This window comes from Pterocles gutturalis, unplaced genomic scaffold (assembly GCF_000699245.1).
Source record: "Pterocles gutturalis isolate BGI_N339 unplaced genomic scaffold, ASM69924v1 scaffold96, whole genome shotgun sequence".
Taxonomy (NCBI): Eukaryota; Metazoa; Chordata; class Aves; order Pterocliformes; family Pteroclidae; genus Pterocles; species Pterocles gutturalis.
In genome coordinates, this window is record NW_010102591.1 from 4,081 (window position 1) to 16,615 (window position 12,535).

At 41.1% G+C, this 12,535-nt stretch overlaps 1 protein-coding gene across 1 annotated transcript in view; it reads right to left on the bottom strand.

Moving 5' to 3' along the window:
- Nucleotides 1-6,059: 6,059 nt before the first annotated feature.
- The window catches only part of KIAA0753 (KIAA0753 ortholog), a 15,256-nt gene continuing 8,780 nt past the window's right edge, over nt 6,060-12,535 (bottom strand). Inside the window, exons 9-15 of the mRNA XM_010086324.1 lie at nt 12,256-12,345; nt 12,014-12,089; nt 10,490-10,663; nt 9,473-9,554; nt 8,302-8,422; nt 7,905-8,129; nt 6,060-6,177 (exon numbers count right to left, since the gene is read on the bottom strand). Of these exons, the coding sequence (XP_010084626.1) occupies nt 6,060-6,177; nt 7,905-8,129; nt 8,302-8,422; nt 9,473-9,554; nt 10,490-10,663; nt 12,014-12,089; nt 12,256-12,345 (886 nt within the window). The remainder of the gene's footprint in view (nt 6,178-7,904; nt 8,130-8,301; nt 8,423-9,472; nt 9,555-10,489; nt 10,664-12,013; nt 12,090-12,255; nt 12,346-12,535) is intronic.

Here is a 12,535-nt window from a genome sequence, read left to right on the forward strand (position 1 = left end):
AAAAAAAAAAAAACAACTGTTCAGAAACTAATGGATCAAAACTTAACAAAATAGTATGAAATTGTAGCAGCTGTAGATTTTTACGCTGTTGCTTTAGGGCAATGGGACCTTTTTTGTCAAGCTTTGACATGGGGTGAGGAGGAAGCTGGAAAAGGAGGGCAATGTCTTAATTTTCAAAATGTTAGAATATAGGTCACGTTTGTCACGCTTTCCACTCTCAAAAATCAGGACAGGACAGTGACAAAACACCACATTGAGAGGCGAAGGAGGAAAAAGCAAGCAAACCAAATGGTACAATTTTTATCTAGATTGCTGCAGACACACAGAAAAAGCCCAAGTTAATCAGCACCTACCAACGGAAAACAAAAGCCAAAACCTGCCATGCCTACGTACTGGTTTGCTCATACTATAATCCTTCTGGTTAGATATCTCATTCTTTCAATATGGAATAGCTCAGATTGTGGCCTCTCTTGCTTCCCCAGTCTAATCTACTGTTAAAGAATAACCCAGACTCTCCAATCGCCAATATTACTGATATTTGCTCTGCTTTATTGAGCCCCTTCTGTTTTTTCCATTAAAAAAAAAAAAAAAGAGGAAGACAGTGATAAAATTGTGGGGTCTCTCCATTTCAGTGGATAAGCACAGGGCATCTATTCCTTCCATGTGGAAGTCCATCAGTTTCCCAGTGTTATTTTTCATAAAGGCAGCCTGTTTTTTTCTAAAACATTGTTATAGTGGCTTAATGCGTTGCTAGGAAGCCTTCTTCCCTCAGCCTGGCTGCTGCTCCATAGCAGAGCTGAATGTCAGGAAAGATCAGCAGGAGGAAGGACTGTGATAACTGCAATTTGTTGATGAATATCAGCTTGATCCTAAATCCATCTTTTTTTACTGAGGGACTGGGTATTTGAAAAAACAACTGGATACATTCATAAGGACAAAAACTAAATGCTGAAGGAGTGATCAGCCAGCACAGCTCCCTGGGTGCTTTAGACAGGAGGCTATTTTTAGTCATCTGTTTCCTAAGTGAAATGCTGAGGGGAGAGGGAGAGACCGTGACACCAGGATTTTCAGAAGCATCTCCTGAGCATTCCTGTTCTGCAGTGCAGCATCTGTTTGCACAGACATACCCACCCTCCGTTTCCCCAGGCACAGACCGATCCCAGCTGGTGGTTCTGCTGCTGCGGGCGACACTGCAAAGCGGCTGAACTCTGGCAGAGGTCCACAGCTCGTGGCAACCAGCCAGGCTCGGGGACGGCTCTGTGTGACAGAAAAACCAGCAGCACCATGCTCATACTCCCAGTTGCCTCCAAGCCTATTCAATCTTATTGTTTCCTAACCTCTGACATGTGCACAAACATGAAGCCAAAAAAATTTCTAAAAAGAGGCAACAACAAAGGGATTCTACTCAGTTAACACAGACCAGAGTAAGGCTTTCTGCAGAAAATCTTTTCATAGGACACCCACTCTTCCTCCCTTCTCCAGCCCTTCCACAGGTAATAAGGCCAATTTACATTTCACCAGGCGGAGATAAGCCAAGGGGCCTGGCAGGCGAGAGCATCCCTCAGCTTTCAGTCCTGCAGGTTTGTTCCTCTTCGACAGTGCTGCTACACACTGACCCAGCCCTTCCAGACCGGGGATGCACCTACCCCCAGCCATGCAGCCTGGCTCCAGGTCAGGTTTCTGTAGTGGACTTATGAGAAACAACCCTGAAACAGACCCTTAGGGGAGCAAGATCAAGACACCGGTGACCCTCAGTCCCTCCTGATTTTAGTGGGAGTCTGAAGGACAGGCAGGCACCTTCAGAAATCACCAGTGAGCCAGGTTCTGGCTCCATGGAGCTTTCAGGTACCAAACTGAGGATGAAGGACAAGCGCTTCACGCACAAGGAAAGGTTACAATTCTCAGTATACACAAAATACCATTAAAAAAAGAATTCTGTATTCTCTAAGTCCTGAGAAAGCATTCCTCCCGATATTAAACAGGTAACTGAGCATGACTGATTGCTGCTCAGACATCATTCATTCTCTCTCTCTATTCCCATCCCTTCCTCCCCAGTTCTCACACCAATCTAACGGTCTGGTGCGCCGTGTATTCCCCTAGGACATCTGCGTGCATTAACCTCCAGGGAGCTGGCCTGCTCCAGAAACCTGAGAACCTCACGGTCCCACGCTGCAGCATTTTCACCCTGGTTACCTTCTGATACAGGCTGAGACCAGTAACCCCAGAGTCACTGCAGCTGTGGCCAGTCTAACCCACGCCGGGTTACGTTTCCTTCTGTGCAGGATAATACCTGCAATTTAAAATGAAATCCTGTTTTGCATTTATTTCATCTGTTCTCAGTGAGGTATTTCAGAAGGCAGGTTCTGCCAGCCACATCTCTGTCCCACATTAATGCTGTAGGAGTGTGCAGGAGCTTCAGCCGTCGGGCGCTTCCTTCCACGTGCTGGGAGCTGTGAACCCAGGCCACCCTGTCACCAACACACTGCAACCTCTGTTATGCAAGAGACAAGAGGCAGACACAGACAGACGGGTGATACACAAGGAAACAGATGACAAACGACCATTTCGGACCACTGCCCTTCAACCTCCGTCTTTTCCTTCAGACCACACTACCGTCCTCAAACATAAATTCAATCTAGTACTTCATGCATGCTGCAAGAGAGAATGTGGGGTCTTCTGAGAAAAAATATACTTGAAGTCTATTATGTTTTTCCAGAACACACCTTGAGCAGATACACTGAAGCAGATCTATTTGGCTGATAATTGACGGACATGTACATCATGAATGGAGCCCCTTTTCCTAGTGCTGGTGAATCAGTTCTCAAAAAAATCCACAAACCACAAAAACCCCACCTCTTTTTCCTGGTGGAAGGAAAGTAGTCCATAGAGAAGCAGGATGTACAGAAAGTGAGCCTCCAGGAGTAACCCAGAAGCAAAGCAAGCCAAAGAGAAGAAAGGAGTTCAATTATGCTCTTACATGGACGTTAATGGAAGTTGAATGAGGTCCAGCATTAGTAGGAAAAAGTAGCTCTCCAAAGCACTGGTAGGGCAAACACTGTTGCCATAACTACCTCACTCCCAGAAGCATGCGGATTTAATTTCTGCAGTTAAATATTTACAGAGCAAATTGCATGCTTTCAGGAGTTGCAGGAGCTGCTTGTAGAATGCAAATATGCAGTCCTGTCTTCAGGGTCCTTGCAGAAGATGTCCAGAGTCAGCTCTCACCCCCTTGCTTCATCGCTCCCTAGACACTTGCTGATCTACCAGGGAGGAGGAGCGCGGCTGCCCCAGGAGGGACGAGCCGGGAGGGAGCGACTGCACCGGCAGGACACAGTCCCACAGCCCCTGGGCAGGGCGGGATGGCCACAGTCACGGGTCCCACCAACAGCCCAGGCATCGCGAGAGTGCACAGGGGAACAGGTCAGAGCCAAGGTCAAGGGCGTCTGGATGAGCGGGGGGACATGGATACCCGCGGCACAGCTTCCGCAAGGACCAGGGACTTGCCTGACTACAGGAGGGCTCCTGGCCATGGCCAGAGGTCCCAGGCAGGCTAGGCAGGGTGGGTGATGCCTTCTGGTGCACCGGGACACGGCACTGCTCTGATACGCTTCTACCAGCCAGCTGCTACATCGCTCTGAACCACTCTGTAAACCTGAATTCTGCTTCAGCTACACGTGACTGCAGCAATGGGTATTTGTTGGAGCCATTCACGCATCTGTAGAACCACTGGATTCTTTAATCTTATTTTTGCTTCAACCTTCTTGAAGCTCTGACATTAAAGAAACTTGCACATGAAGAATCAAGGAAAAAACCAGGCCCACCAAGATCTCACAATGAAATCTCGTCCAGATCCGCGGAAGTGGATCCTTTGCAGTACCAGGTAGAATAGTATGTTTAGGATATCTAACCTGTTCCTAGAGACTTTCAGCAATGAGAAACAGCGCAGTCTCCAAGAAAATGTATTCTTCATTATCTATACCATTAAAATACTCTTTAAAAATCTGCAAGTGCTTCTGGTACTCCCCCATGACTTAGCTTTAAAGAAGTATGGACTCAGGTGCACGACAGTGCTTCAAGGAAGTGCACAGCCAGTCAGCATGGCTCATTAGATGCACAGTTAACAACTGCAGCAGTATGACAGTCGCGCACTCTAGCCTCGTATATAGCCTCTATCAACATACCGAGACATGTGACTGATTCCTTAGGAAGGACTGAAGAGTGTGAAGTCAGGGATCCTACCTAAAAGCCTTCAGTCTCCACACATTTCTGCTCCCAGAAGGCACCCAAATGCCACAAAATTCTCATCTCTGGATTATTCTGATAATCTGGCATCGTCAGTCAGAGGATGCCACTCACGACACCATGGGATTTAAGAGAGAAAGGATGTTTACCTTGACCACGTTACTTCAAGGCACATGGTAGTCTGACTCTTGTAAAGTTGCCAGGTACTCCCTTTGCATGTTGGGTGCTGACTATTCCAAATGGGTTCAGATGGAAGTTATCTTAAATTAAAACTATGTTCAGTCCTAAGAAACAAGTGTTGTTTATTAAAAAATAAAATACCTTGAAAATACTTTCACAAGCATATATACATGTATGTAGAGACACTATGGCTTTAATCTTTTGCACATAAAAATAGGCTTGTTTCTATAATCTTAGAAATAAAAAATACAGTGTTTTAAATTACAGAAATCGCACATCAGCAAAGTCAGACATCAGCAGTAACATTTACATCATTACATTTGGTGTGAATTTAAAGACAAAACAATAAAACAGGCTTCAATAAAAAAAAATACTTTAAAAATGTACATTCTAATTAGAGGAAATAAAAATAATCTTAGAAGGTTAAAAGTTATTCTGTTAGAGGTTGAACAGTATTAGAGAAAATAAATTTGTCAAAGGAAACAGACTGTCATACTGGTTTTTGGGTTACTTCAGTGGTTGAATTCACATTTCCCTAGAATACTACTATAAATTATTATTACTCATTGCTCACTCCAGACACAACCCAAAGTAGTACATTGATTACTTGAAACAAACAAGCTAATTCAATATTGCAGAAATGCCAATTGTTCATTTCTTTTGTTGTGCTTGATTTCAATGGGATTCTTAAGAGTAAGGAACGTGAGGGTAGATCACTAAATGCTGATAAAATTACAATATTTTAGACTATTTTTTAAAAAAAGGAAGAAAATCTCCATCCTGTGCTTCTATTGAAAGGTCTCCCTCCTCTGTGCATACCGTCCTAGCGATATTCAGAAGCCAACAGAAGAGGTGCTGACTGCAAGAGTCCAGGCAGGCTGCTGGCCTTCGAGTACAGCCGATGCTGAGTGTTCATCTCCTTAATGCTGTGCCATGAGAATCCCTCCTTTGGATAGCCACATCTGCAAAACAACTTATCCTACTCTATATGCTAAACAGGGTGGTCAGACGACATCTTTCTTACATGATACTGAAAGCCCTGAACGGCAAACAGCTTTTACTCTGACTGTTCCATCTTGGCTTTAGAAAGATCAATAATGCTTCATTCTCCCGACACAACTATCAGACATATTAAATGCATTTTACTGAGAAGATTAAACTAAAATCCATAGCACCCCTATGAGGTAGGTAAGTCAGATTGTCTCCATTTTAAAGGAGAAATCTGAGGCATGGTACAGCTAAATCTGTGACGTTGCTTCAACCCAGTTCTCCTCTCAGTATTTTATTCTAGTGAGAAGATCATCAAGAAGAGGAATGAAGCAATACGGGCATACAAATGGATCAGTATTTCTAAAAAAATATATAAACTTTACCTGCAGCAGTTTACTTCATTCTATTGAAACACTGGCTAAAAAAAAAAAAGTCCTGATAAATGCAGTATAATAAAGTCTGAAAAGGAAAACATTATCATAATGGTTTTATAAAAACCTGAGTAAATCCTTGATGGGCTTAATTCATTGAATGATCAGAATATCACAGACTTTTAAAAAAACAGGAAAGATGAGATCATCAGATAAGACTGTCAGACTGAGGCTGATGTTGCATTTGATAATGCATCTACTAAGATTGGAAAGCATCTACTGCACTGGCTGCAAAAATTCTGATGTGAACACAGCTTCTGCATAATCCTCACAAACATCCTGCAGCTCTGCTGCCACATCACGCAGGGCTTCTTCTGTTAGTTGCTCTACCAGACTGAGGGAGAGGGAGGGAAGAAAAGAAAAGGAAAAGGTTCAGAAAGTCAGATTTCAAATTCCTGTCATTCATTCCATTGATACCAGTGCCATGATTTTAAAAGGCAAATACTCATGTTTTTTCATTCTTTCTACTGCTTAGCCCAAGAAAAGATCTGGTAAGTGTTGTAAAAGATACCAGAATTTCTTTCCTCATTCTGGCTTATAGCAAAGGACATAGTTCAGGCTCAAAAGTGTTGAGAGATCTCAGTCGCTTCCTTTTCTCAAACTCTCAGATACTAACCCTGCTTTGGGACTGAGTTGACACACTGGTGCTCATCCAAAGGCCACTGAAGTAAGTAGGAAGCTTCTTACTGATTTTAGCTGCCCCTGAATCAAGCCTTACTGAGAGCAGTAAAGTTTAAGGAAAAGGGAGATGAGAAATTTCAGTTTTCAGTGATCTCTGGACCACAGCAGATGTTTTCCCTTCTGTAAGAACACGATTGTTTTCTGGCCTCCTGAGAACTTCAGTTTTCCATACATTCTGAAATATCATAAAGTCACAACTTCCTAAGGCCTTTCAAGCATAGCATGGGAGCGCTTCTTTAAAACGTTGTGATACTATTTGATACAAAATATTTCTAATGCCCTCTGGTGGCAAGAGTAAGTCAATGAAACAGGCTGGATATGGGACTGCGTTTGTAGTTTGATGTCAGGTAACGGTACGGGCAAAGGGCAGCAGCGGGGTTCAGCGGCCAGGAGAGGCTCTCTGGCATTCAGTCTGTCCGCCAGTCCTCACACCAGTCAGGAGAGGAGTACAGCTCAGACGGCAGAACGACGGCACTGACACCTCTCAGCGGCTTCAGCAGGTTGAAGGAGAGTGGTCTAACCCCAGTTACTCAAACATTTGCCTACTAATCCACAATTGGGCGAGCCATCAACACACATTATTAACTTCACACATGCAAATTATCTCAAATACTGCAGGACCCGTGCCTGGAAACACTGATGCAGATGCCAAATGTTCCTCAGATGAGCTGTATCACTGATTTCAGTGCCACTACATTAAAAATGTGTGTGGAAGCTTAAAAGCTCTTGACAATTAAGCCTAATGCCCAACTGCCAATGCATACAATTATGGCAAACCACTCCATCTACAACCACTTAAGTTAGATTTTGTAATTCTTTCTTAATACTCCAGAGTTTTTCTTCTTTAATTTCCCAAGACTCGTGGAAGAGGAAGCACTGAAATCTGCACTAAGGCCAGTGGTCTCCTTTTAAAGAATATCCACAGTTGTTCCATGAAACGTCAACTCCATAATCCCTCACTACAAAGACTAAAATTTGCACAGTTATTTACAGTGCTTTATTTCTTTTTCACTCAGAAAAAAAAAAAAATAAAGTTAATTTTGTTTTCTTTCAATTTGCCTGTTGATTATAGTGTTCTGAAAATAATTTCAGTTACCCTATATTTCACACAGTTGTTTTTGTGGTAACACCATAGAAAGATGTGAAAAATAATCACTCCTCCAGGACATTCTGCTCCCAGACCTTTTTGCTCTATCCAACTACCTTAAAAATCCATGAATACCAAGTACCAGGAGAGAACCAGTCCAATAGCTGACTGCTTCTGGCTTTCAATTTAGAATTTAAATGACCCTCTCCCGATTCCTTTCCTGAACAAAGGCAGAAGAAACCTGCTCATGAGCCGATACATTCACTTCAAAAACACAACGATAGTTCACATACCTCTCAGCAATCTGCCACGGATTGAAACTGCCTACCGCCTCATGGGAAATAAGCTTTAAGTGATGATTGTATCTGCTGTTATAATCCAAGATGCTCTGGAGCATGTGCTGTGGCACAGAGAGAGACACGTAGTACTCCTTCTGTAGAGAATTACGAGTCAGGGGCTGCAGAGTGCCATTTCCAGTCTGCAATCCCTCCTCTGCTTCTTTGTTTTCATCAATATCCCTGGAAAAATAAAATTGTCATCAAGCCAGAGCTAGATTTTCAAGTGTCTTTTTGAAGGATCAGAAAATCTCTTCAAATAGTAGCAATAATTTTCTGTAATGAAAGCACTGTAATGAAGACACACAGCTCATGTATCACCATGGTTCAGTGCAGGGCTGGATATTCTACTTACCTGCCATCAAAGAGTTTTTCAAATAAGGTGTCCATTTCTGGCTCTGTGCGTCCAGTTAACTTGGTTATCTGAATTGGATGAGGAGATGTGGGTCTTTTACCTACTGATGCAATTTGTTGTCCTAGAAGGAAAAAAGTAACATTTAAAATTGTTTCTTTGAAAGAGAAAAACTACGTTTACTGCAGGGAAGTCCTTACAAAGGCTTTTGCTTCTTTTAAGGGGGAGTCCTTCAGATAAGTGAAGTATTGAAGGTGACAAGACACTAAAATGTAAATTCAAGACAGGATTTCCAAGAGCTCAATGTTTTAAAGCTGAGCATTTTAGAAATCCTACTTTGAGTATAAATAGTTTGTTGTGTCAGCAGATACTTACAGAGGAGAGACAGAAAAATATCTTTCATCTGAAGGACTTTACGTTCTTTCCTTTATTTTCTGTTTCACTATACCTCAGCCTGTGAACTCTTAAGAATAGTTTTTAATTCATCAGCATGAAAATTATTACCACTAAGTAATTAGCGATCTTTCAAAGGAATCAAGTGAAATGAGAACACGCTAAATAATCTTTTCAAGATGAAGATTTAGAGATTTGCCACTCCCTTTCTCAAAACTAAAGACAGGCAAGTCATGAAGAGCTTAACAAGAAAACGAGCGAAGTGGCTTTGATACCTCAAACTTACAAAGTAAACTAGCTGCCTTCTGGAGTAAATTCAAGTAGCATACAGACGAATTGGAGGGTATGTACTGAAGGAACATCATCTTCACTGCACAAAAATAATTACATTTTGGTAGAAAAGAAAACATCTAAGCTAACGAGTGACAAAGGCCTAGAAAAGGGACAACAACATTCCAACTTCACATTTGACGATTGGAAGTATGTGTTAAAAATTCCTATCCTTCAGATAAGTTGCACGAGCAGTACTTTCCAAACAAACACAGCCCCAAAAAGGCAAGTAGAAAATGACAGCCTGTTCTCAGAACATATCCTTCCTCTCTAAAATATTGATTTTAGAACTATATTTTAGAAACAGCCCTCTGAAAAGAGCACCTACAGTAAAAAATGTGTCTGGATGGTGCTATTTGATCACACATAATCAAATGATTTTGATTTCAAAGCATCTGAATTTAAAGATACAGATTATAGGAAAAATAAGTTGCATTAAAGAGACACTTACCCATTTTGTCTTCCTGGGCCCAGAACTCTGAATCACTGTACACAATCCGGGTGAATCTCCTGCGTACAGCCTCCTGGTACCTCTGGGTTTGAACACACAAAATTCATCAACCAACACATACTTGGAGGTTCAGCTGTACTAGTTATCACCCAACAGAAAAGCAGGTCATGATCCTCCTTGGTCAGAGATGGCTTATTTTGCCTAGTTAACATCACTAGAAAAGGGGCAAGGGGTGAAACCACAGATAATAATCTAATTCAAAATGCCATACTTGAAGACAACTAGTTGTCAGTATCATGGCAACTCCTCCCCTTTCAGTTAATGGCACTAACTCAGCAGTTCTAAGTTAAGATAAATTTCACTGAACAGGATGCTTGAAAGGAGACTTGAACTAAAAACTATGGAAAAGCTGATCAGAGAAAAATTTTTAAGAATGCAATATATTAGAAAGTTCAAGTCAAGTAAATTATAACCGTATGAATATTTACACAGGAAGCCACATAAATAAGGGCACAGATAACCATGCATCTGTCAGACTTTCCCAAGTTGCCCTGTAAAATATTTTTGGATTGCCAGAGCATACTTCCTTGAGATGCTCATGCTATAGAATACTATGATCCTGTATCACAAAAAAAAAGAAAAAAAGAAAAAAGAAAAAAAAGAAAAAAAAAAGAAATTACTAAATATTCAAATACTTTCCAATCTGTGAGACAATCAACATAATCGCCAGACTGATTCTGCCATTCACATATGATGATCTAAGCCACAAAGTCTTGAGGTGGAAAGCAAACTCAGCTCTACCAACTCTGAAGCTGGCAATAAAACCATTAGGGTAAACTTCTGTTCTCACACCACTTTCTGCTGGAAGCGCAAGCTCCTTCCAGGTCTTTAATCTAACACACTGATCCAGTCAGACTTTGCTTCATTTAAGAATGCAGATACTTACAGACATTACAATATATGGACAGCAAACAAAAAATTTGCACTAACGAGACCAACCAAGAGAGAAAATCTTACTTCAATTTCTTCCATTCTTTGCAACATTGACTCCAGACTATGAGCATCAGCCATAGGCAGAGCTTCGCTCTGGACTCTCTCATGCTGCTCCGAACTCCACAGCTCCCGAGCAACATCTTCCAACAGATCATCCAATAAATTTTCACTCAGAATATCTGCATTTGCTGCAACCTGCTGTTAAAAAAACCAAAACCAACAAAAAACCATACAGCCAATGCACAAAAGAAAGAAAGAAAAAAAAAAAAACCAAACAAAATAACTAGGGGTAAAGAACGCTTACAAATCAAACATTTCTTACAGAGGCTCATGGAAATAACCCACTTGTCATTTCAACCTTTCCCTTCAATGAAAATCCAAATAAATTCCTGTTTTCCTTACACCCACACAATAACCCAAATCAATAAAAACAGCTTAGTATGTTCCTACCAATAAAATCAATGAATATGGAAAAAGCTTGCTACACAACTGCCTTCCCAAGTTGACAACAAAACTGTCACAGGTTCAGAGATCACCCGGAAATTCAGGAAAGTGAAGTGAAGGCCCTTGTCTTACCAAACACTGCACACACATTCAGCTCCTCACAGAGGAACAGTCTCACAGCAGCTCCAGGCGGAGATGAGTACAGACACAGGACACAGCCGTCAGTCTCAGCCGTGTCCAGTTTTACCAGTTAGCCATGGGACTGGATCACTATTCATTTACCTCTATTCCTTCATATGAAAACATTTTTCCTCCTGAGCAACTTTATGCATTCAAGGTCCCATCAAACAAAAAATGTACAAATGAGATGATGTTAGAAAGAGCTTTCTCATTGTTTCATATTGTAAATGGTTATAAAACAATACTTCAGGAGGCACATATACCCACAGTGACACTGTTTTAAAGACGTGGCTTATGTAAGGTGAAATTGCTCAGTTCAGGAGATCAATACTACTTTTTCAGACGCATTCTGCTATATGGCAAAAATAAAAATTCATCTTAAATGTCAAGCAGCTTTACTCTGACGTACAGACAGACTGTATCTTCTCAGCTGCATGAGTTAAAAGGTGGTTTATAAATGAAGAATCCTTCAAATTACAGTTTGTTTCCAAGGAAAGATTGATCTTCTAAGTAAAAACGTAAATCGTCTCATGATAATCAACCCTTCTGTATTATTAGTCATTAACATTACTAGTACACATTTACTTAGTCACAAAATATGGTATTATAAGAGTTATTAAAATAATCTTATCAAGCCCAGTCATGTTCAGCGTGGAACTGTTATAACCATTCAAAAACAACCTAAAAATGCATCTACTTGACAAGAAGCTAACCAAAATATTTAGTGTAGCTTTGCCAAACTTCATTGCAATAATTCAAGTCCCACATACTGAAACAGAAATACATCTCCAAGTGTCCAAAACTGTGTTGACTACAAAACAAGACTTGCATTAAGTTGAAAAGAAACCGTGTGTTGCCCCTTTATAAATGTTTTACAGCTCTAAAGGCATCCTTCAAACAGTGGCACGAGCTTGACCATACTACCTGTGTCCTGTCTAAGCGCTCCTGTGCTGCCTTCTCAACTTTGTCCGCAGACTGGGCTGGAGAAGCACTTTGTGACCTACACAAAAAAGAACAAATGACAATGTCATTCTGAACTTTGGTATGAAAACAATAATTTAAAAAACTCAAACACCTAAATGTACTTTTTGGGGGACTGGCTGTAGTGGGGAGAAGACCATATCAGATCTGACACCATTTATTAGCTCTTCACAGTAAGTCATTACCTCAACTTTTGCATTTTTTTCATTTCTTCTCTGCTACGGTCAGTTAGAACCTTCACTCTTCTAGAAGCTTCTTCTTCAAGCCATGCTAGTCTTCAAAAATAAAACAGCAACATAGAGGGTTACACAATGCACATTCTAACAACTGAAGAATGAAATAACATGATTCTGAGTATGAGCTTTGAAAACTTGCAAAGTACTTCTGAGAGAAAATTAATACTGACTTAAAGAGCATATAAGCCAGGAAAGTCTGTTGAGAACCTGGATCTTCACTGATATTCCT